The 26,157-nt window shown below is 46.1% G+C and overlaps 1 protein-coding gene across 1 annotated transcript; it reads right to left on the bottom strand.

Annotated features, from left to right (window-relative positions):
- Positions 1–781: 781 nt before the first annotated feature.
- LOC126536385 (galactose-3-O-sulfotransferase 2-like) lies at positions 782–25,196 on the bottom strand. Its single transcript, XM_050183326.3, has 2 exons — positions 24,239–25,196; positions 782–1,367 (listed from the first exon to the last, which is right to left on the bottom strand). The coding sequence occupies exons 1-2, from the start codon at positions 24,512–24,514 to the stop codon at positions 867–869; spliced, it is 777 nt and encodes a 258-aa protein (XP_050039283.3). The 5' UTR covers positions 24,515–25,196; the 3' UTR covers positions 782–866.
- Between the last annotated feature and the right edge of the window lie 961 nt (positions 25,197–26,157).

Genomic DNA, 26,157 nt, shown 5'->3' with positions numbered 1-26,157 from the left:
TTAAAATGCTGCGGCTTTGCACGCCAAGACAACAATACGATTATGTGGCACGGCCTAGTGGGGGACGGCGGAATAACTTTGTTTCTCTCTGGCTTTAAAACGTGCACCCAATGCACAGGCGTTCTTTCATTTTGCCAACATCAAGAATGGGCCACAGGGGTCGGGATTTGATCCTGCGCCTCTGTGCAGCACAACGCGAAAGCCGCTACGCTGAGTGCGATAACAAGAGTGTTTGATGCAACTCATCATTGATAATTATCAATTAAGTGCACGTGTCTTTGACACCGGGCTCAATGTTAGGTTCTCCTTCTATTGTACTGGCGATTTGGAACGTGCGCGTGCTATGCAAATGTCATGCCCACCGGAGCGCGTCGGCTTGCGACTTGACGGTAGCGTTCGCATTTTCTTGTGTCAAATAGAAGCACAAAATGGTATGTTTATAAGTTTGTACAGATTTGCACATATTAATCATTGCGCAGAATACATTGGCGTTCAAGTGTCAATACGATAGTTCTATATCTTTTTTAAATTTTACTGAGGAAATTTTCATACTCGAAATGCTCATACCTCCCCATATGATTTCTCATATAGTTACTGTTATCTTCTCATACTCAATTTGCTTCAGCGCCAACCTAGCGTTCCTCGTCTTCATGTTGACAGCTATTGTCGTTATAGGTAGCTGTGATACTAAGATGACTACGTTGTTTACAGACAGCACTTGAACTTCTTACAAACATACTAAAGTGACAGCAAAAATGGTTTAGCATTGCGTTATATTCAGGAAGACAAAACAGAAATAAAAAAGTGTGTGATGAAAAGTAAGTTATACATCATGTTCAAAAGTGGAACATCGTAAGCAGATACTGTCAGTGGTAGAAGAAGCCAGTTCTCTGTCTCGCTAGGCGTGTCTGCGCCCAGCGCAGCTCCTTTGTAAACTCGATCTCGGAGAGAGCCAAGCGGTGACAGGTTGCATCGTAGTCCATGCCTTCACGCAGCCTGTGCGCCACGACGCGGCGGCCAGTGGTTGTGGACTCGACGCAGCGCTCGAGCCAGTGCCGTGTGGCGGCCTCAATGCGGGCCACCTCTGAGGCGACGCTCTGGTCGCCAAGGGCGTGCAGCTGACTTTGCAGACGGCGAGCGAAGTGCTCGTATATGCGTGTGTCGGCTGCATTCAGCTGCGCGAGTCGGGCCGCCACCCGTGGGGTCAGGGTAGTGCGGTTCTGCAGTGCGTTCTTCCTAAACACTACGACACTGCGTAGGCTTGGTAGGCACAGCTTCTTGCGCAGCAACACGAGAGACTCGGTGAACCGCTCGGCAACCATCACAACGTCGAAGGTAGACTGGACTGTGGAAATGAGCTCTTCTACCTGCATTGAGTTCATAGCCAGCCGTTTGAAAAGTACTCCGTTTCGTTGCCTAACAACAACGTCTCGTACCTGCTAATGAAGCCGAGCAAAGCGCTTTGGTCATCTTAGGAGCAACCACATTCCTTCGAGGAAAACATTTCGGTCACCTTTTCGATTAACTGAGAAAACACTCCAAGTGTTGCGCCATGACAAAACTTCTTATAAAAACATTTTTAAAAGAAATTCACCGGTTATTTGCCGGTAAATACGAGAGAAATACGTTAGCGTTACGTCGCATTTCTTTTAGGTTCCGGTTTTATGTTTTAGACTGCGTTCAACAAATTACACAGCGGCCCGGAGCCTTGTGTACGTACGTCCGGCCTCTTCGAGGAATAAAGCGTCGCTGACGGTGGCCCGCAGCATGTAAAGCCGAACTAGATTGCACCTGCCAGGAGACGAGCGTAGTATTTCGAAGCTTTCAGCTGAAGCGTCTCGTGCACAGTGAGGAAGGCAACTTCGCACAACACCGCATGCTAAACACCTGAATTGACGAGTGTCGTGAAGTCAGAACTTCTTTCTCCGGCGACAGGAAAGGATGACTGGCGCTAATTTCATCGTCAACCTCTTGTCAACGCAGGTTTCCCCTCCTCAAAGGGACACTAAAAGTAAATATTAAGTTGAGTTACATTGAAAGCTTAGGCTTCTTTTAATAGCACTTTCACCATTATTAGTGAGAACAGAGTGCTTGGAAGCGAAGAAACGAGGAAATTGAGAAATTATAAGGACGCCACCTCTTGTCCGCTGTGGTACCTCTTATAAAGTGACGGCAGAGCCTCTTTTTTAGTTATCCAACTAGCGCTACAGGTGACAGATGAAAAGTAAATTGGATACGTTTGGACAATAAATGAAATCTGCAGTAGGGCTGCATCTTGCTGCCTTCGCGCTAACTGCACAGTAGTGTCGACAAGCTATGGTTTCGGTCGGCCGCACTCGCCGCGCTCGCACTTTCCCTTGGTGAATGACAAAGCTTTTTTTTCGCGGCGTGCGGTGTAGTCGGTGCAGTGTCACGAGAGCACTTGTCAGCTTTAGTTACCAGTTCGCAGCGGCAAGATGCCGGGTTGATGCGATGTCGCGGGGTGCCCAAACCGTCCACGTCGTCGGAACAAGGATACTGAAAGCTCCGACACCAACATGTACTACCACGCGGTCCCGCGCGCCGAACCATCTACGTTCTCGCTGGCTCAGTGCATTTCCCATGCTAAAGCGGATAGTAAAGGTGCCGATCAGACTGCATGTGTTCTCAATGCATGTCTGCCCTGAGGATTACGAGCACAATTCACTTCTGAAGCAGTCAATGGACGTGCCTTTTCAAGTGCGACTTCGCGCTGTTCCGTCGATATAGTCTTCACACCATGACGAGCAAGCACCTTTGCAGCAGGACGAAAGTTTCAAAATGAGTAGTGACCGTTATTGACGCAATCGGTACGCGTCTTTCAATACTAAAACTCAACAAGTCTGCGCAGCCTTTTACAGCACTGATAGCCAGCTGATTTTATTTACAGGCTAATGTTGGTGATTTGACCACGGCGACTGGCACTGCTGTCAACGCCATTAAAAGCAGCGTGGATTTCCAGCAGAATTCTCTCCGACGATCTGTGGAGGTGCATTTCCAAGCGAGACGCAGTCACAGCGCTCTTTCGTCGATATCGCCTTTATCCTATGAAGACCGGTGCTACAGGACGAAAGTGTCACGGTCAGTCGGGCCTCCTTTTGACGCCACATGCTTTTTTAACTGTCGTTATTAAAACTCGGCAAGTGTGCACTGCCTTTTGCGGTACTGATAGCCAGCTGCCTTCATGTACAGGCTGACGTTGTCGACTTGATGGCGAAAAATAACAGTGCTGGCCCCTTCATCAAAAGCAACGCGGAGATACGTGCGTTGAGTTTATCGCGGTGGTTGCAGTCGCGCCCAGAGTAGACGCGGCTTCATAAACTGTGAGCACATTCCAGACACTTCGCTGCGGTGCGGAAAACGTGGAGACAGACATATCTGTAGATGTCCGCGAAAGCAAGCAGATTCCGCACGCTCGTAAATATGAAAGGAGCGCAGGGCACGAGCGTTGCTAAGTGCAGCCGAGCAGCTCCTAGGTTTTAGCAAAAATTACTTAAGTTAAATGTGATGCAGTATGAACAAGGAGCAAATTTTCTCTCTTGTTTGGGGCACCAACAAGGAATATAGGTGAGGGGAGTGGAACTTTGTCTACTTTACCATGTTTCCTGGTGCTTTCTGCCATACAAATTTAGTCAGAATTGCAGTTGTTTTCCTGTCTTTCCAAGAAGTGCGCTACATAATGCCATTTTGTCTAACTGTCTTCTTCTGGTGCTCTGTCATTCAGACAGTGGCGTGGTGTTTTCTGCCCTCCATCGGTCCAGGGAACACAACTTTGAATGAAATGCAATGCACTTCAGGTGAATGTTCGAAACATACCTACGCCGAGAACATCAACTCCGCTCAAGAGCAGCAGTTGGGTCCCGAAACCGGTCAAGCACCGATGTACCACCAAAGGACATCAGCTACATTTTCTCACCTAACGTGTCCCCAGTACTGCAATACCCTGACATGCATGACGCAACATACGAGCGCGAAGAACTGACTTGCACCTCAGAAGTGACACTTGATGACTAAGTAAGCGTAGCATACTACTGTGCATGTTCGCGTATAAAATTTCCAATGCAAAGGTGCAAAATGTGTTTGCGTTCTTTACATGTTTATAGTAAATTGATGTTTGTTTGTTTATTGGGTGCATATGATGGATGGTGACAATAGCACGACATAGAGCTGCCCACGTCGGTCCCTGGACTGCACTAACCAATTGCAGTGACAGATCTGAAAAAGAAGTTTTCCTGGTTTCAGTGGAACAGCTGCAAAATGACAATTACAGAGAAGGCGTAGCAGACTGAGAGAGCTGTCCTGCTTATATACATAGAGGTTGCAGGTAAATTCAATCCTGTCCTAGAAATTATTTGATGCGGAGGTGCAGCATTTAGGTAATTGCAAGGTAATGAAGGCCATAAAGGATATTTATTGGTGCTAAAAAGCAAACGTGTATTAAAGGGACACTAAAGGGAAATACTAAGTTAACGTAGATTGAATGATTAGATTTTTGTAATAGCAAATTCACAATTCTCAACGAGAAGAGCTTATTGGTACGGCTGAAAACTACAAAATTTAGACATTGGAGGGGCACCACCTGTCGTGCGTTGTGGTACCTCTCATAAAGTGAGTCAAAGCCTCTACCTTAATTATTCGGCTAGAATTCCATTACGCGCACTATATCTCCACACGCTTTAGAAGGAAGACCTTAAGTGAATTATTTCACACAGGCACATAGCTATCACATGCTCTGCGCACACAACATAGAATGACGAACGCCATTTCATTCGTTGCGCGGTTGCCGCTAGACTTGACTCGCGAGTTGTGAAATTCGCGAAATGAGCCGCTGAAATCCGCAAAGTGTGGCGTTCCTTCTTGCATGGCGGCAACGAAGACGGTGACGTTGCTCGGCTTTTGGCGGTAAAAAAATTAAATCATGGGATTTTACGTGCCAAAACCACTTTCTGATTATGAGGCACGCCGTAGTGGAGGACTCCGGAAATTTGGACCACCTGGGGTTCTTTAACGTGCACCTAAATCTAAGTACACGGGTGTTTTCGCATTTCGCCTCCATTGAAATGCGGCCGCCGGGGCCGGGATTCGATCCTGCGACCTCTTGCTCAGCAGCCCAACACCATAGCCACTGAGCAACCATGGCGGGTGACTTTTGGTATGGGCGATTGAAATTGAGTAGCGGCACCAGGGAGTTTTCGTGGCAGTTTTCGACCCAGCAAATTCGTTTATTCGTGCGCCCACAACGCGATGATTTACTTCTACACAGATAATTTATGAATGGAACCAAAGTTATTATTTTTCGTTAATGTCCCTCTAGGTTCACCACATATTTTTGAATGAATGAGGGAGTGAATTTGTATCAGAGTGCCAGTATAAAAGTTGACAAGGGGTGTCTATTTCAGCTGCTATATGTATGAGGGGCGCGCGGAAAACAAAGATTACTTTCTTGTCCCCCGAAACAAACTGCTGACACTGCTGAACATGTGCCACACTTCCTTCTCTACAACATGCACAGTGAGCCTCTCCTGTTCTGGGACCCGCATTACAGCTAAGACGGAATGCCCAAGTGAACTTGGTGAGCCAGCCATCAGTAGGAACGAAACCGCAAGGCAATGCCGACTTGTCGGCTGCAATGTCGTTCTCCGGTTCAAGTGCTGCTGGAACATTCCGGATGATGAAGGTTATGGGTGTTCAAACGTTTCTCAGTTACCAGATGGTGTATCTTCTCCGGCTGTCACTGCAGTAAGCACATTGATCTGTCATGAATATCAGCCAGCAACTTATTGAACAGCGCAATATATCGTAAGCAGCTAAGAGAAGTTTTATATTGATCGCTTATGTAATTATTCACTCTAATGGCAAAATATTAGGCTGCGAAATATTTATATGCTGTTATGGCTCGTCACTACCATACAAAACTGCTAATTTGGTTTTGTTCATGTAACAGTAAAACTTTTAATTTGCTGTAGCTAAACTGAGGTATGCTTAGTATACAAGCACTCGGCATAATACTGAGGCACTCTGAGGCTAGTTTCTAAAGCTTTAGGTTTACTAAATCCAAATAATAACTGAATGAGACAAGGATTTCAAAATTCTCAGTCACTATTATAGTCCATAAAAACCGAACAACGCGCAATAATACAGAAAATATGCGCAGTATGAGTATAAAATGTTTCCCAGGAACAGAGAATTACATTTTTCTAAGCAGGCTCGACGCTCACCTTACATAGCCTGTCTGAGGCACTTCATCCCTGTTTACAAACTTTATACCACAGTGTGCTATTCCATCTGTCAGCCCCTTTCTTGTTTTTGGACTTCGCTAGAATATAATTTATGCAGCTACAGAAATTGTAGCATCTGATTTCAGAAAACCTATAATATAACAGTGAGGCAAAGCGGCATAGCGCTTTATTTGTAGATGATATTTCAGTAAGGTTCTCAGTTTGTTTTGCAGAAAAAAAATTCGCTTAGTAGTGTAGAAAATGGAAGGTTAGTTTCTGAATTTAGTGACTCATATGCAGTACTGAAGCTTTCATTGCGTTTGCGGGGAATTTCAATGTAGTTTCCTTTACTTGCATCTCTTTTATGCCGATAATGTCTGCAAATCTTTGCTACATCAGCTGTCCAACCTTTTTAACGTAATTCATTCCTTTTGCATGCACCAATAAGGGGTTTTGTGGCTGAACGTCTGCAATATCTCTCACGTAACGCGGGAATTTGAAGGACGTTGCAACCTGCACCTCATTCTTGCGTATCATGCTGAATAAAATACAAAGCACGAATATAATCCAAAAGACTTACTTTCAGTTTTTATCCAAGGCTTTGCATTAGCATGTTCTGCACGTCTGTACTTATTTTAAAGTTCGAATAACAGCTCAAGGACAGCAGAGGGGACAGAAGGCAGAACATAGCGCTAACTGCAATAACTTCCAACAATGTATTTTCTTTTCAGAAAGCATAGCAAGTTTTATAGCCTCACATTAGCACATGGACCATGCGCAGAACACCGTGACAAAGCCATACAAAATTTAACGAGGCATCGATAGCCCGAATTATCTGTCCTCCTTTTCAATAGCCTGCGCAGCTATTCATCCGTGGTGAATGAAAATCCAGATAGACCAACTCGGGATCGACAAAAAATTGCGGTAATCGCATACATGCATACAATCACGTACAAACTGAAAAAGGTTGCTCAGCGTGTTAACGTCAAATTTGTCTTCTCTGCCCCTGAAAAATTAGGCGACCTGTGCAAGATAACCGCCCCAGCATCTCGGCCCAAACTAGAGTGCCTTATTACACACAAGAATGAATTCATAGATTGCACGAACAACGTGGTGTATCGGATCCCCTGTCCTGTCGTAAATTTTACATCGGACAGACGGGCCGCTGAGTTAACGAAAGACTGAAAGAGTACAAGGATAATCTTGACCGCGCCATACAGGGTTGGCGTTCAGCCCACTACTGCATGTGTGGATGTAACGCAAGATACGAAAAAAATGTAATATTATACCAAAACACAGTGATCGTGTCCCGCGTGAAATTATGGAAGCGGAAATAATTCTATTTTCAAAGATGCCTTCTGACACGCTAACTGACAAGGAGGTAAGATACCTCGGGCTATCGATGCCAGGTTGAATTTTGTATCGCTTTGTCGCGGCGTTCTGCGCATGGTGTAACCTATGTAACCATCGTCACACATTATTAGCTTCGTTGTGCAATTATAGGCAGCATGTGTAACATGGAATGATTGAAATGATTGTTCGGGCTATTGACGATGTTTGACGAACTGAACGAATCTTTATCCCTGTCGTGGAGTACGTAATCGACGACGTCATGAGGAAGCATCTGTCTACTTCACCGTTTTTCACGTAGACAGCCTTTCTAACTTTATGGTTGAAGCCGGAGGATATTCATGAGACCGCGTTCGTGACTCCTGACGGGAGATGCGGATCTCTTCCAATGGCATTCGGCGTTCTGCAAGGCTCCTCAGACGATGCAAAGAGTCATTCGTCGCACGTTTAACGGGCTACGTAAGACATCTACATATATAAACGATGGAGAACGAGCAGCTACACTGACGAAAGATCTCAATTTGCTTGGCGTGGCGCTTTGAAGAGTTATTGCCCGCCCTCTAAGACACGTATGGCTGGGGACATGCGCAATTTCCTGGGGAGCCGTGTCAGTATCGTTCGGGATATATTGCCCCGCGTCGTCCCAAGCGCTGCTGAGCGTTTGGGATCGGATTGCGCAGCGTCGCCTCAGACGCTGCTGAGCGTTTGGTATATATTGCCCCGCATCGCCCCAAACACTACTGAGCGTTTAGCTATATTGCCCCGCGTCGCCTTAAACGCTGCTGAGCGTTTGGGATCGGATTGTCCCGCGTCGGCCAAGGCGCTGCTGAGCGTTTGGGATATAATGCCACGCGTCGCCGCAAACACTACAGAGCGTTTGGGATATATTGCCCCTCGTCGCCCCAGAGGCCACTGAGCGTTTGGGATCGGATTGCGCAGCGTCGCCTCAGACGCTGCTGAGCGTTTGGTATCTATTGCCCCGCGTCGCCCCAAGCACTACAGAGCGTTTGGGATATATTGCCCCTCGTCGCCCCAAGCGCTGCTGAGCGTTTGGGATACATTGGACCTCCTTTGTACTTCCCTAAGAACACACGGTGCCATATAGAGTTGACTCTAAACAGCTAGCGATACAACGTGTTGCCGCAATCAAAACAAGTCTTGTTTGTGGCGGGTACGGCCGCGGGATTCCTCTTTCGTGCTTCTCTAAGAACCCATGAATACTTTGTTTAGCGCAAAACGACAGAGACAAGAAAGACGACAGGACAAGGCGCTACTCTCAACTGACATCATTTTATTGCGTCACTCCTTTATAGACCGCTCAAACCAGAGGAACATGCGCAGTGAGCACCATGCGATGGAGCCACCAACATCCGATCCCAAGAGCGCACTCATGCGACAGAATCCAAAAAACCAAATTCAGCGCTGTACAAGGTTAAGGAAGGCACACTAATGCACTGTGACCCCAATGACTGAATGAAAAAAGCTTCCGATAACTCTCGGGCGGTGGTGTCACGGCTCTTTTTCAAAATCGTGGTATCACGAAACATGGGTTTGCACTTGCATGTTTTACAATGCTGAGCCAAATGGGAACCTGTGCCTGTTGGTATGGATCGCTCATGTTCTCTAAGGCGCTCGTTAACACAGCGGCCTGACTGCCCTACATACACTTTGCCACATGACAAGGGAATCTTATAAACCACACCGACTCTGCAATCTACAAACTTCACGTGGTTCTTTTCACAATCAGGTTTTTTACTTGTTTTGGAAATACGGCTGCACAACATTGACAGTTTCTGAGGAGCGCAAAACACTACCGGAATTTGATATCTAGTGGCGACATTCTTTAGATTGTGAGCCACTCTGTGGCAATACGGCACAACTTCAGGCCTCTTCTTTTGTATGATGCGGTTACTTTTGTGCCGCTTCCCTTTCAGTTTCTGAAGCAATACCTCCGAGACTGACGTCACCACCACACTTGGGTAACCAGCAGCCTGCAGCCTATTTAACTGAGCAATGAAACTCATTTTCGCAGAGTGATGACAAGATTTCATTAAGGAAGATTCTAAACACATCAAAGCAATGGCGCGTGTTTCACAGTCTTTGAGTGCGCAGACGCGTAAGGTAAAAGTTCCTTACGTGCACGTGGCGAATACATCCAACAGGCGTGGCCTGTTTGTAAGGAAAGCTGCAAATCTAAACACTGGAGTTTTCCGTCCCTAGATAGCTCATGTGTGAAAGTTAATCCTTTGCCATTGTCATTGAACAGAGTTAAAATATCAGCTACCGTCACGGAGCAGTCATTGTTAGTCTGTTTCATCACAACAAGAAAATCGTCAACATATCTAAAAATTTGAACTGAGTCATTGTTTAAGGCACTCTTAAGAGCGCGGTCGACAAACGATAAAAAGATATTACAAAGAGCAGGCGCCACACATGAACCAATACACACACCATTTTTCTGGATAAAAAGGTTGTTTTCGAACCGGATAAAAGTTGCACTTAAATAAAATTCAAGAAGGGACATGAAACTTTCCGAAGACAACCCGGTCACATTGCGAAAATCTACCTCGCCACTTTCTTCGATGCACGTCATCACACTGCGAAATAGCTCATCATGCGGTATTGAATAGTAAAGATCTTCGACGTCAACAGAAAAAATGTCAGCTACTGAATGGTTGTCTTCCAGAAAGGAAACAACATCGAAAGAATCCTTTATGGCATACGGATCGTCAATAGTTAAATGCTTCAATTGTTTTTGCAAAAAGCGGCTAACCAAAACCTGCCAACAGTTGTTTTCACTGACTATTGTACGGAAAGGCACATCCTGTTTGTGCCTTTTTGCAGTGAAAAAAACCTCTAGAGCAAGTACCTTACATTGTTTTACATTTTTCACAATCTTGGTGAGGCCCATATTTTCCAACAAAGAAATGGCTTTGCGTTTTACCTTCTGAGCTTTCTCATTTGCCAGAATGAAGTTCTTGTTGACAGCCTCAATGGCTTTTTTGTTGAAGACAGCAGACGGAGCTATCACAAACCCGCCCTCTTTGTCACTGAGTAACAGCCGAAGTTCATTGTCTCTAAAGAAAGATACTGTCTTTTTGATCCCAGCTGTCGAAGGTGGTGCTCTCCCGGTGACGGTCCTACGAAGGCAGTCCACCCCATCGAGGAGGCACCGCTCCTGGTCCTCTAGTTCTGCTTTCCTTGCGATACGCCTGTTCAAAGCCAGTAGCTCATGTGCAGGAATTCTTGGTTCCGTGCTATACTTCGGCCCATTCTTTAACAATGCAGCAACTTCGTCAGGAAGCCTGGCGTCACCGAGTACCTGGAAACCAGCGGTGACAGGTTGCGTTTGTTCCTTTCTGCGCGGGAGTCTGGACCGGAGGAGTAGCAGCAGCTGTGTCCACCAGAATCCTGTAGTCTGAGTTGATAGACGTCTGTAGAGACGAAACTTCTTCTCAGCCACAATAGGCGCATCGCGCGAGTAGCAGACAGCTCTCAACCAGTCGTACAGAAGGCGTACCTGCCGCCAAATTTCAGAACGAAGAATCCGACACATTCGCCGCACGTGACCGACGGAAGGTCTGACGTTCCCGAAGAGACTCGCCACGTCTTGAGGAACATGTCCATTCTTCATGCAGAACGTAAGCATCCTTGCACGGCACACAGCAAAAGCTATGTGACTGACCAGAACAGCAGGATCAGGAGATGACACAGACACACAAATATCAGGGCCCACAGTAGAAGAAAGATAGTTCAGCACAATGCGTTGGCGGGCTAGTTGGTGCGAATCCATGAATACTTTGTTTAGCGCAAAACGACAGAGACAAGAAAGACGACAGGACAAGGCGCTACTCTCAACTGACATCATTTTATTGCGTCACTCCTTTATAGACCGCTCAAACCAGAGGAACATGCGCAGTGAGCACCATGCGGTGGAGCCACCAACATCCGATCCCAAGAGCGCACTCATGCGACAGAATCCAAAAAACCAAATTCAGCGCTGTACAAGGTTAAGGAAGGCACACTAATGCACTGTGACCCCAATGACTGAATGAAAAAAGCTTCCGATAACTCTCGGGCGGTGGTGTCACGGCTCTTTTTCAAAATCGTGGTATCACGAAACATGGGTTTGCACTTGCATGTTTTACAATGCTGAGCCAAATGGGAACCTGTGCCTGTTGGTATGGATCGCTCATGTTCTCTAAGGCGCTCGTTAACACAGCGGCCTGACTGCCCTACATACACTTTGCCACATGACAAGGGAATCTTATAAACCACACCGACTCTGCAATCTACAAACTTCACGTGGTTCTTTTCACAATCAGGTTTTTTACTTGTTTTGGAAATACGGCTGCACAACATTGACAGTTTCTGAGGAGCGGAAAACACTACCGGAATTTGATATCTAGTGGCGACATTCTTTAGATTGTGAGCCACTCTGTGGCAATACGGCACAACTTCAGGCCTCTTCTTTTGTATGATGCGGTTACTTTTGTGCCGCTTCCCTTTCAGTTTCTGAAGCAATACCAGTCTCGGAGGTATTGCTTCAGAAACTGAAAGGGAAGCGGCACAAAAGTAACCGCATCATACAAAAGAAGAGGCCTGAAGTTGTGCCGTATTGCCACAGAGTGGCTCACAATCTAAAGAATGTCGCCACTAGATATCAAATTCCGGTAGTGTTTTCCGCTCCTCAGAAACTGTCAATGTTGTGCAGCCGTATTTCCAAAACAAGTAAAAAACCTGATTGTGAAAAGAACCACGTGAAGTTTGTAGATTGCAGAGTCGGTGTGGTTTATAAGATTCCCTTGTCATGTGGCAAAGTGTATGTAGGGCAGTCACGCCGCTGTGTTAACGAGCGCCTTAGAGAACATGAGCGATCCATACCAACAGGCACAGGTTCCCATTTGGCTCAGCATTGTAAAACATGCAAGTGCAAACCCATGTTTCGTGATACCACGATTTTGAAAAAGAGCCGTGACACCACCGCCCGAGAGTTATCGGAAGCTTTTTTCATTCAGTCATTGGGGTCACAGTGCATTAGTGTGCCTTCCTTAACCTTGTACAGCGCTGAATTTGGTTTTTTGGATTCTGTCGCATGAGTGCGCTCTTGGGATCGGATGTTGGTGGCTCCACCGCATGGTGCTCACTGCGCATGTTCCTCTGGTTTGAGCGGTCTATAAAGGAGTGACGCAATAAAATGATGTCAGTTGAGAGTAGCGCCTTGTCCTGTCGTCTTTCTTGTCTCTGTCGTTTTGCGCTAAACAAAGTATTCATGGATTCGCACCAACTAGCCCGCCAACGCATTGTGCTGAACTATCTTTCTTCTACTGTGGGCCCTGATATTTGTGTGTCTGTGTCATCTCCTGATCCTGCTGTTCTGGTCAGTCACATAGCTTTTGCTGTGTGCCGTGCAAGGATGCTTACGTTCTGCATGAAGAATGGACATGTTCCTCAAGACGTGGCGAGTCTCTTCGGGAACGTCAGACCTTCCGTCGGTCACGTGCGGCGAATGTGTCGGATTCTTCGTTCTGAAATTTGGCGGCAGGTACGCCTTCTGTACGACTGGCTGAGAGCTGTCTGCTACTCGCGCGATGCGCCTATTGTGGCTGAGAAGAAGTTTCGTCTCTACAGACGTCTATCAACTCAGACTACAGAATTCTGGTGGACACAGCTGCTGCTACTCCTCCGGTCCAGACTCCCGCGCAGAAAGGAACAAACGCAACCTGTCACCGCTGGTTTCCAGGTACTCGGTGACGCCAGGCTTCCTGACGAAGTTGCTGCATTGTTAAAGAATGGGCCGAAGTATAGCACGGAACCAAGAATTCCTGCACATGAGATACTGGCTTTGAACAGGCGTATCGCAAGGAAAGCAGAACTAGAGGACCAGGAGCGGTGCCTCCTCGATGGGGTGGACTGCCTTCGTAGGACCGTCACCGGGAGAGCACCACCTTCGACAGCTGTGATCAAAAGGACAGTATCTTTCTTCAGAGACAATGAACTTCGGCTGTTACTCAGTGACAAAGAGGGCGGGTTTGTGATAGCTCCGTCTGTTGTCTTCAACAAAAAAGCCATTGAGGCTGTCAACAAGAACTTCATTCTGGCAAATGAGAAAGCTCAGAAGGTAAAACGCAAAGCCATTTCTTTGTTGGAAAATATGGGCCTCACCAAGATTGTGAAAAATGTAAAACAATGTAAGGTACTTGCTCTAGAGGTTTTTTTCACTGCAAAAAGGCACAAACAGGATGTGCCTTTCCGTACAATAGTCAGTGAAAACAACTGTTGGCAGGTTTTGGTTAGCCGCTTTTTGCAAAAACAATTGAAGCATTTAACTATTGACGATCCGTATGCCATAAAGGATTCTTTCGATGTTGTTTCCTTTCTGGAAGACAACCATTCAGTAGCTGACATTTTTTCTGTTGACGTCGAAGATCTTTACTATTCAATACCGCATGATGAGCTATTTCGCAGTGTGATGACGTGCATCGAAGAAAGTGGCGAGGTAGATTTTCGCAATGTGACCGGGTTGTCTTCGGAAAGTTTCATGTCCCTTCTTGAATTTTATTTAAGTGCAACTTTTATCCGGTTCGAAAACAACCTTTTTATCCAGAAAAATGGTGTGTGTATTGGTTCATGTGTGGCGCCTGCTCTTTGTAATATCTTTTTATCGTTTGTCGACCGCGCTCTTAAGAGTGCCTTAAACAATGACTCAGTTCAAATTTTTAGATATGTTGACGATTTTCTTGTTGTGATGAAACAGACTAACAATGACTGCTCCGTGACGGTAGCTGATATTTTAACTCTGTTCAATGACAATGGCAAAGGATTAACTTTCACACATGAGCTATCTAGGGACGGAAAACTCCAGTGTTTAGATTTGCAGCTTTCCTTACAAACAGGCCACGCCTGTTGGATGTATTCGCCACGTGCACGTAAGGAACTTTTACCTTACGCGTCTGCGCACTCAAAGACTGTGAAACACGCGCCATTGCTTTGATGTGTTTAGAATCTTCCTTAATGAAATCTTGTCATCACTCTGCGAAAATGAGTTTCATTGCTCAGTTAAATAGGCTGCAGGCTGCTGGTTACCCAAGTGTGGTGGTGACGTCAGTCTCGGAGGTATTGCTTCAGAAACTGAAAGGGAAGCGGCACAAAAGTAACCGCATCATACAAAAGAAGAGGCCTGAAGTTGTGCCGTATTGCCACAGAGTGGCTCACAATCTAAAGAATGTCGCCACTAGATATCAAATTCCGGTAGTGTTTTGCGCTCCTCAGAAACTGTCAATGTTGTGCAGCCGTATTTCCAAAACAAGTAAAAAACCTGATTGTGAAAAGAACCACGTGAAGTTTGTAGATTGCAGAGTCGGTGTGGTTTATAAGATTCCCTTGTCATGTGGCAAAGTGTATGTAGGGCAGTCAGGCCGCTGTGTTAACGAGCGCCTTAGAGAACATGAGCGATCCATACCAACAGGCACAGGTTCCCATTTGGCTCAGCATTGTAAAACATGCAAGTGCAAACCCATGTTTCGTGATACCACGATTTTGAAAAAGAGCCGTGACACCACCGCCCGAGAGTTATCGGAAGCTTTTTTCATTCAGTCATTGGGGTCACAGTGCATTAGTGTGCCTTCCTTAACCTTGTACAGCGCTGAATTTGGTTTTTTGGATTCTGTCGCATGAGTGCGCTCTTGGGATCGGATGTTGGTGGCTCCACCGCATGGTGCTCACTGCGCATGTTCCTCTGGTTTGAGCGGTCTATAAAGGAGTGACGCAATAAAATGATGTCAGTTGAGAGTAGCGCCTTGTGCTGTCGTCTTTCTTGTCTCTGTCGTTTTGCGCTAAACAAAGTATTCATGGATTCGCACCAACTAGCCCGCCAACGCATTGTGCTGAACTATATTTCTCTAAGAAGACACGGTGTCATCTAGAGCTGCCTCTAAACAGCTAGCGATACAACGAAGTCTAGGGTTTGACGAAAACTCGTCTGGCGAGGAAAGAGCCTGGCTGAATAAACGTACACTCGCCAACTGAAAAAATTGAAAACACAGTGTTTTCAATTCCTCTTTCGTTATTCCCTAAGAACACACGGTGCCCTCTCGAGCTGTCTCTACACAGCTAGCGATACAACGTATTGCCACAATCAAAACAAGTCATGTTTGAGACTGGTACGGCCGCGGAATTCCTCTTTCGTGCTTCCCTAAGAACACACGGTGCCATCTAGAGCTACCTCTAAACAGCTAGCGAAACAACGTGTTGCCGCAATCAAAACAAGTCTTGTTTGTGGCGGGTACGGCCGCGGGATTCCTCTTTCGTGCTTCCCTATCAACACACGCTCCCATCTAGAGCTGCCTCTGAACAGCTAGCGATACAACGCGTTGCCGCAATCAAAACAAGTCTTGTTTGAGGCGGGTACGGCAGCGGGATTCCTCTTTCGTGCTTCTCTAAGGACACTCGCTGCCACCTAGAGCTGCCTCTACGAACCATGCGCACAGCCTCTGCAATGCACCTCGCGCCGGTGTGAGTGAACGCCGAGAAACGCGTCATACGGGAACCAGATTTCTCTCTCCCACTCCTTTCTGAACCCAGTGCGCCATGTAATGGCACTCCACTAGGTGGCTTGTTTTTATGGACGTGTTGTTCAGGGCTCGATAGTGGCGACGAACTGACAAGCTTTTTGTGCATTCTTCGAGCTTTCTTCTCTTCTTGATTTGAAGATTTTTTTGTCTTTAAATAATGAGTGGGCAGTTTATTTTTTGTCTCTCCCTTTTTTCGTGTGCGCGGGTTTGTTTCGTGTATATTTGCTTTTGCAGGATAGTTAAAGCGTCCTTTCGCGCCACGTTCTTAAACACGTGCAACTGAGTTTGACGTTAAGTCTTGATAGCCTGTAAATTGTAGCTTGGAATTGACAAGACTAATAGCCATTAGTGGGTTTACTGTGTGTGCTTTTGTATCGGGAATATTGCTTTTGTAGGAAAGCGAGAGCTTGGCCGCGTGGTTGAACACGTACGAAAACGTGTCATACCTTAACTCTGTGAGGCATTGATTGCTTGTAAATCATTGGTGGGAATTACTTTATGGCATTTCAAGGATTTAGATCCTGTGCCTATGTGTTTTTGGCAAAAGGCACGTGTTCTGCATTATTATAGTATTATAGTATTTGCATCAGACAAAGCCGTGCAATACCTGGCAAGAAAGCCGGGAAAGCAGGCAGTGCGCGTGGGGTCCCTCAAGGCAGATGAGGGGACAGATGAAAATTGAGAGGGAACCGAGTCAATCGGCACACACTGTGATGTCGATGCTAGGCTGAAGAAAATGGAGGCTTTCCAGGATGAGCTTGTCAAACAAGTCGAAGATCTAAAAAATGAGCTATGTACGGATCTTGATGCATGGAAGGCAGTGAAAGAAATATTTCAAGCAGCCGAGAAAAGCTGAACTGGGCCGCCATTCTGAAAGAGAATGGTCGTGACAATGGAACGCAGTCCCCCGACGTGACAGGAGAGGGAGTGTCAGCAAAGCACGTGGAATGCGTACAACGTGGGGAGGGGGTAGCTAGAAAGAATGGTCACTGACGAGAAAGGGTATAGCAGCATAGTGAGTGACCATAAACTCATAATTTTGAGAATGGGATATATAGTTGGGAAAGAGAGCAAGGGGTGCAAAATGGCCACTCCAAGTTTAAACGCCGAACAAATAACAAATATAGTCACAAGAGTCGAGGAAGAACTTGGAAAATGGCCAAGAGTGGGAAAAACGCCGGGAAGGGGGGTGATGGAAATTCATGACGATGAGCGAAACGAGAACAAAGTGAAAGCAGGAGCCAACGTTTCAACAAGTGGACTTGTCTTCTTCAAGGCAACATCTAGTTTCCTCGCTGTAGTATATATAGGTGGGGTTCTTCTAAAGGGGAGAGGGCGTAAGGTGGGTGGGTACGGCAACGAGCGAAGGTGTGTTAGCGGCGAGGGTGTAGAAGTGAGAACAAAGGAGTTCTGTGCACAAGGCCAGTGACACGGTCGTCTGTCAATCACGTGTTAAAGGCGTAAAGGCATAAAGAGTGGGAACATAGTACGGAAGGAAGAAGGAAAAAGTAGAGAAGGAAAGGCGGGGAGGTTAACAAGGTAAGCTCAACTGGTTCGCTACCCTACACATGGCAGCGTGATGGGGGATGAAAGATGGGGAGGAGAGAGAGGGAGCACATAGCACAGTGCACAAGTTGTAAGTTAAAGTCGGTCACTCTTGCGTGATTGCAGTTTGCAGGAACATGTCCACAATTAGTACATGATCGGGGTATTTGGAGAAGTATGGGAGAGGCCTTTGCCCTGCAGTGGGCGTAACCAGGCTGATGATGATGACTCTTGCCTGGTACGTGACATCACTGTCACAGCCGCTTGTCCAATCCCGTCTCTTTCCAAAATTGAAGTAGTCCCTTCGTCGCCTTCAGCTGCGAAGTCTTCTGTTGGCGACATGTGAAAACCGTTTCAACTGACAATGGTCTATTGTCAAGGCGCGTTAGAACGGACGCGAGGGACTTTCTCTTAACATTATATTCAGAACAGTCGCAGAGAATGTGTTCTAGCGCCTCCTCGCAAAGACAGGCATTGCAGAGAGCATTGTCAGCCATTCCAATGCGAAATGAGTAAGATTTCATGAATGCCACCCCTAGCCATACGCCATAAAGCAGAGTGGCCTCTGTTCGGTGGAGTCTAGTTGGCATACAGAGTTGCATCAAAGAAGGCAGGTGCTAATGAGAATTGCTCCGGTTGCTCTGGGTTGTTGGTGTGTACACATGAGAGAGCGTGATCTCATGTACAAGCTATCGAAGTCTGCTGGCAGCATCGGACCGTCAAAGTAGTATGGACTCTTCCTGTGTGTCTGGAAGAGCTGCCCGAGCTGCATTATCGGCGTCTTTGTTTCCTATGACGCCGCAGTGATTTGGCAGCCACTGAAGCGTCACGTGGTGTCCTTTCTCATGTGATGTATGGAGTAGGCATCTAATATCGAATACGAACTGTTCGTATGGCCCGCGACGCAGAACTGATAGCACAGATTGTAGAGCTGTCTATGAGTCACTGAAGGTTGACTATTGTCGAAGTGGTTCTCGATTGACGAAACAAAGTGCAGCGCGAAGAGCAGCTAGTTCCGCAGATGTCGATGTCGTTGGGTGGTCAGTTATAAAGCTGATGGTAATAGCTCTTGCTGGGACAACCACAGCACCGGACGAGCAGTGGATGTTTCTGGAACCATCGGTATAAATATGTACACTGTCCACACACCTCTCGTGCAGAAGAAGCAGAGACAGTTGTTTCAGCACAGGCGACGACAGCTCATACTTTTTTTCTATTCCTCGTACACTGAGATGTACTGTGAGGCTGATAAGACACCAGGGGGGTATCGATGGTTTAGATGCAGCGGTGAAGCCCGAGGGAAGTTTGTCGTTGTACTTGACGATAGCTTTAGAGAATGATGCTTGGTGCCTGTCTGAAGGTAGTGTTGCAAGGTGGTGATAGCGGGAACGTGCAAAATGTCCCATGTGGGTTCTCAGGACTTCCTCCGTAATGTGAGTTTGCATTGGATGGTCCCGTGTAATCGCAATAGTTGGCTCTGTTGACGTGCGCCTGGGCAAACCAAGGCAAACTCTGAGTACTCGAACACGTGCAGCCTGCAGAACACGAATATGTCTTGAGGTGTTGTTTAGCACAGGTAGACTATATCTTAAAAAACCGAGAAAGAGAGCTCTGTAGAGTTTCAGCATTGCGTCTACTGACATCCCCCATGTCTTTCCTGTGAAGTATTTAGACAATTGGGAAGTTGCTGTCAGGTGCCGTTTCATGTAGACCACGTGCGGGCTCCAACAGAGGTCTCGGGAACATAGTAAGCTTATAAGTGTAATAACGACGAAAAAACGGAAAGAAAAACAACATGTTCGTTCGAAGGGAAACAAGAAACCGAAAAGCTGGCGGAACAGGGAGATACCAGAAGTGATCACCGGATTACAAAAAGCATCCCGAAAGCACAAACAGGCAAAGGCGCAGTTGCCGCAGGATGAAGTAGTCAGTAAATGGGAAGTATACCAGGTGACAAAGTCTATGTTTCAAATACTCGTGCAAGCAAAGATAAAAGGTGCAAGTTAACGATGGTTGTCAGAAATACGTGAGAAAGGGAAGGCCACATTTAGAATATTTTGGAACCACATAATATTATTAGGCAGGAAGTGAACAACAATACAACAACGTATCCTAGACGAAGATGTAAACAAACTGGAAGGGGAAGCGGCAACATATTACATCCAAAAAGTAACAGCCGAATCTTTCCAAGGCAATTACATGGTTGTATATGAATAAAAAAAGAGCCTGAAAGTGAACCAAATGGAAAGCTAGCTGGTGCTGAAGAACTTAAACTGGAAGGTAGCCGAAGAGAATATTCCTAAGCGCACAGACGAGGTTCCCGTTAGGCTGATTAATGAACTACGACCAAAAAGTAGAGAAGCTCTGGTGAAAGCAGTGTCAATAAGTTTAAAAGAAAGGGGAATACCAGACAGTTGTCGACAAAGTAGAATGAATTTAATTTATAAAGGTAAGTGGCAGAAAGATAGCATTTCGTGTAGACCGTTGATCATTACATCGGTAATATATAGGTTAGCAATGCAGGCAATGAAAGCTGCAAGCATGGGCAGTGAATAATGGCCTTTTGGGAGAACTTCAGAATGGCTTCAGAATAAGGCGTTTCGATGATAACTTATTTGTTCTTACTCAGTGTATTGAAATATCAAGGGTAGAAAGGAGACCGTTATATCTGGCTTTTTTGCACATTACAGGAGCGTATGACAACGTAAACCACAACGTTTTGTGCGATATTGCGGAACGCGAAGGCTTAGGAGACGATTGTCTGCAGCTTTTGAGAGATATTTACCTAGAAAATACCATTTGTGTTAAATGCGAAGAAATTGGGAGTCAGGAGAACGTTTATATCAACAAGAAAATGACGCAAGGGTGCCCTTTATTGCCACTGCTGTTAATCATGTACATGGGGAGGATGGCGAGGGCGCTAGAAGAAAATAATACAGGGTTTAATTTCTCACACATGCAATCACGTAGAGTAGTCGAGCAGCAGCTTTCAGGTTTATCTTATGCGGGCGACATTGTATTGCTAGCTAACAAGCAAAGTGATTTGCAACGTTTGGCTAATATCTGCGGACAGAAAGGCGAGAATTTTGGTATGAAATTTTGCGTTAGAAAATCAGTTATGGTACTCAATGAAAACATTGAACAGGGCCAGAAAATACGTCAGGTAAAAGAATATAAATTCCTTGGTATGTGGATAACGAAGGCAACAGATATATGGAAACAGAGGCAAAAACAATAGCAGAAAAGGGGAACAGAAATGCCGCCATAATGAAGCACAGAGCTCTATGGGGATAGAATAGGTACAAGGTGCTCCGGGGTACGTGGAAAGGTGTAATGGTTCCAGGACTTCTGGAAATGCGGTTGTTTCCTTTAAATCAGGGGTATAATCAGGACTCGATGTCAACCAAAGGTCAGTGGGGCGCCTGGCATTCGGCGCTCACAGGAAGACTGCAAATGAAGCTGTGCAGGATGATACGGGCTGGACAAGTTTTGAAGTGAGAGAAGCTCGCAGTAAAATTGATTATGAAGAACTGCTGAGGAATATGGAAGAAAGTGATTGGGCTGGGAGAGTGTTGACGTATTTGTACAGGAAAAACATTGATTCACAGTGGAGGAAAAGAACCAGGAAGCTTACCAGCAAGTATGCGGCCTGTACTGCGAGCAACACAGCAAAAAGAACGTCAAGCGGAAATTAAGAGAGGTTCAAATAATCTCATGGATGGCGGGAATAGAAAAGGAACCTGTCGTGAGTAACTACTTAAGAGCAAAAACGAAATTAGGAAAACAAACAATTTATGATAACTCAAAGGGAAGCTCATTACTTTTGTAAGCGAGGTCACAATGCCATAGAACACGCACCTTTTATATAAAGCAAGATATAAGAAGGACGAGGAAACATGTGATTGCTGCAGTAAAGCAAGGGAAGCGATGGAGCATGTTTCATTAGAATGTGAAGATATGTGCGCAGCAGTCGATATAGGCACCACTGGCCTCCTTGAAGCCCTTGGGTTCAGCGAGAGCAGGGGGAAAGTGAACATGTCCGCATAGAGATTAAAAAAACGATTGGACGATTGGTCGAAGTAGGGAAACGACAAAAAGCGAGGACGTACGAAAACAAAGTGCACAACAGGGGGTCAGAAAATTTATGAATAGGAATTCATGTGGTGTTTGTTCTCTTCTTTTAAACCTAGGTAGGACATTAGGCAGTATAACAGCACTAGCTTGGTGCCGCAACCCACCGCACCGTTCCAAAGGGGACGCTCATAACATCCATCCATCCATCCATCCATCCATCCATCCATCCATCAATCAATCAATCGATCAATCAGTCAATCAATCAATCAATCAATCCATCCATCCATCAATCAATCAATCGATCAATCAGTCAATCAATCAATCAATCAATCAATCCATCCATCCATCCATCCGTCCATCAATCAATCAATCAATCAATCTTCGCTTCGCTTCGCCGCACGCTTAGTGGTGCATACTAAGCGAAAGGTTATTTGAGAGTGGCAGGTATGCAGCGCAATAATGGCACAGCTTCCTAAAGCGTTGGCGTGAAAATCATTCATTGAAAACGGCTCGCACCCAGTGTATTGATGACACGGCTTGCTAATGAGTCGCGTTGCTGTCCTCGAGGAACCCTTGTAATGTGGGCTTATTTCCACTAGTCATCGAATAAATTTAAAGGATATTTTTTGTAAGTGGCACTACCTAGTAGTTACCCACGTAGACGTCAAAGATATTCATTTCAGAGAGGAACACATCTACTGCCACCTAACCAGTGATACAAATTGGCATCAAAGAGGTTCATTAGAGACCACCAGACACTGAGTGGAACATACCCAGTGCTCCAAGTCGGCGGCCAAGAGTTTCATCGAGCAGTAGTACTTAGCCAATCGCGCGTCTAAGTGACCCTTGTCAGCATGAATGTGGCTTGTTGAAGAATGGCACGTATGTACCCAGTGCCTCGTGCTCAGTAACCCAAGTTCGTGCGATGGTTGGTTTCGAGCCCTTTTACTATGTTCACACGCCAGCAAGCGTAGGTACAGTTTGGCCTACCGAATGCTCCAGTATTGGATGGCCATTGCTCCTGCTGATCATGAGCATAGACAACGCCTCCAGTTCAATGGAGGCGTGCGTTGGCGTAGCTCCCGTCAGCAGCACGGTGAGCTGCCTATTCGACTGCTGACTCCTCAGAGACCCAGGTAGGCGGGAAAACAGTTAGATACCGATATACAAACATAAAACAAACATATAGATACACATCACTCTAAAAGTGCATGCTGTACGTAAAGGATGCTAGCCCTTTAAATGTGCTGGTAATATTCTGGCACGAAGTCCCATCACAGCCGAAGAATTGGCTCTCGCGTTAGCCATATTAACGTGTACCAACAACGCAATCATCCTGAGCGACTCCCAATCAAGACGCCGCTACTACCAGAAAGGTCGCATATCGCGGATGGCACTCGTAATGTTGGGAAAGATCTCAAGTCAGAATCAACTACCCAGACCTACGTCGTCTGGACTCAGGGTCATGAACTCCTGGTGGGAAACCAAGCGGCGCCCGCCACAGCCCACGATCACAGAACCAGGCCTTCCTGAGAGGGAGGATTAGGACTCGTACGTTGACGAGGCCTAAGGACATCCCCAGGAAATATTCGGATTTTCTACAGTATTTTTCCAATTATAAAGTAGACTATATGCGCTGCCTCACCCAAAACTCGGCATCGAAGAGACGGTCGCTCTTGGGCACCTCATGAGCAACACTTCCGTTCTTGGCATTATGACGCACAGGTTGCACCGCACATACTTCCTATACTAATGCCACTACTGCAAAGTGCCGTACGCTCTCGACCACGTGGCAGTGAAGTGCCCGTGCCACCCAGTACTAATCAGCCAAGCAAACGCCACAGATAGGGAGGGCGAAGCAAAACAGGAGCGTGAAGAATCGCAGGCGGCTCCGCGCGCAACCTCAGACTTGGAAGATCAGTGCAAGCTGGTGACTCAGGCACGGCAAGCAACGATCGCCAACGGCCTTCTGGACTAAGGGAGCCGCCTACTCTAGGCAAGGAAAGCAGAGCTCTTTCACGCTGATTCTCGAAGTAATTAAGTTTACTCTCTTTCACAATACTGCAGACATACAGTCCAATAAGCTTCAGTAAGTCCATAATACGTCACATTGAAATTCAATACTTGCACATATATGGAATAGAGAATACCTGAAGAGAACAGAAGTAAAAACAAAGCAGGCACAAAACTGGTACTTGACAATGGTGTAAGCACTAAAGCAAAAGGAATATCGACAGGTAGAGTTAACAGTGCAGGATCCGCTCCTAATGCGTTCCAGTCGTTTAACTTTTTTAGAACAAACAAAAGCAGTATGGTATGCGTAAAGATATGTATTCGGTTTTGAACGGTATTTGTAGCAAGTAACACTACCCGCGTGCTTCTTTAGGTATGCCTGGATGTCTATATTTAGTCGTCGGAGTACAGCAAGCGAAAGAACAAGTTTAAGATCCTGACACGCACCTTGTCGTGGTCGTCGAAATGTGCCGGGTGCATGCCCAGATCGAAGGCCATCTGGTTGAAGCCGAGATTACCGGCGAAGCGCGTCTCTTGCAGGGCACGCACGTGGTCGTCGTTGAAGACAAACTCCTCGAGCGGCTCGTCGCCGAAGTGGCGCTGGAGGGCATAGTAGTCGTACAGCGAGCGAAATAAGTCGACCGGCCGTCGCATGATGGTCACAAAGCGCGTCTCATTTAACATGACCGACAATAGCGCCTCTCGGTCCATGCGCATGTGCATAGCTACGAGGCTTGGCTGGATTCCGGCCACGCTGAGGTTCAGCAACTGCACAAAGGTCAGAGGTACTTTTTGCCCGCTGTGAGAAGAGAGTACTTTATTTAAAAGTAATTTTACTACTCCCGCGCACAACTACACTTGTGCTTAAACGAGAGGACGTGGATGCGCAAGAAGTGCCACATTTTACGCCAGAGCTTTACGATGTGTGATGCATACCATAGGGCCACCTGCTGATGCTTTAGATATCATGCCCACTATTACAGCGACGGGTTATCATCATCGTTGTTTCGTCTTTTTTTTTTGCTTTTCTCATCTCCAATTGAGTTGTTAAATCCACCTTTCATCCTACGCATTCGATAATTTTCGTTCCTTAACTTTCATGCTAGATGACAACATTTCAGGTTCTCCCTTGCCTGATCTTTGAATTGTTCGGGTGTGACATTTTCTACTGTGTGCTATACTATGGCATAATATGCCGAACGGCGCTTTACCGCTGAGGCGTCATGTAACGAAAAATAAAGAAGTCACGTTTAACCCGAAAGGCTGAGCTCTGACACCCATAGCAAAGCATTAGACATCTATATGAAGTGAGACTCGTACTCTAGCCAGCGTAAAGCTTGCAGCAAACTTTAGCTCAGAAATCAAACAAAAAGCATGGTACCAAACGCGCACAATGAATCACCAAGTGATTGCACTCAATGACCGCGAACACTGAATGTGAGAACGCTGGCGCGATGAAATCGCGCTCAGCAGGGAACGAACTTGTGCTGCCTTTCAATACCTGGAGATTACGCGATCTCACCACTAAGCGACCAAGGATACAGCGCACACGAAGCGACCAGCCATTTTCGCCAGAAGAACCTTTGCAAGTAAAGGCACCCAATTAGGTGGGCCATGAGCAGTCTGGCCGCGCTGTGCATGGCGTATGGTATGCATAATATTTTTCTCTAATTTATGTGCAACTATTCGGTCTACGTGTAATAAGCTTCCTTAAGACGAATCTGCTTTTTCATATGTGCCCCTTTAATATGCAACGCACTGTCCCGCTTCGGCCAGGCCCATTGCTGCTCTAATGCCATCAGGTGAAATACAGGTAACCAATAAATGAACAGAATATAAATTATTATGAGCAGACGCGATCGCCATATCCATTCGCGCACGCGTGATCAGGTTTCTGCGCGCTAACATTATTATTCGCAATTCAATTATTCAACCTTCAACAACAAAAAATATATATGCTGACAGGAACACACGGTTTCTTTTGCTGGTGACCGTCTTCCACTGGCTAAATAAACTTTCATAGTTATCGCCCAGCGCAAGATGAGGCATTCTTTGTCGCAACTTTTCTGAATGTTATCGCTAGTTCGATAACACTCAGCCAGCGTCTCGCGATCCTCTTCCTCTCTCTCTTCTGTCATCTTTCTGTAACAATATTATGGAGTTTCAAAAGCAATTTAGAGTGTAGTACCACAGAACACCTGTACAAACTCCACAGAACTCTATACAAACTTCGAGAAGGGAAACTGTACCTTTCACAGTGCAACGGAAATAAGAGTAGCGGTGGCGTTGTGAACTAAAGTATGCGACCGAGGGTGACGCTGGCAAAATCAAAACTAATATCATCATCATTATGTAGTGAGCAATAT

The sequence above is a fragment of the Dermacentor andersoni genome, chromosome 3 (genome assembly GCF_023375885.2).
Source record: "Dermacentor andersoni chromosome 3, qqDerAnde1_hic_scaffold, whole genome shotgun sequence".
In the NCBI taxonomy this organism is placed as follows: domain Eukaryota; kingdom Metazoa; phylum Arthropoda; class Arachnida; order Ixodida; family Ixodidae; genus Dermacentor; species Dermacentor andersoni.
This window is presented reverse-complemented; position numbering and strand designations above follow the sequence as displayed.

What these genes read in the sequence shown, in the direction of transcription:
- LOC126536385 (XM_050183326.3), bottom strand. Translation starts at nt 24,514, where the DNA reads ATGCACATGCGCATGGACCGAGAGGCGCTATTGTCGGTCATGTTAAAT. An exon ending in ATTTCGACGACCACGACAAG is followed by an intron (nt 1,368 to 24,238) that starts GTGCGTGTCAGG and finishes AACTCAATGCAG; the next exon opens with GTAGAAGAGCTCATTTCCAC.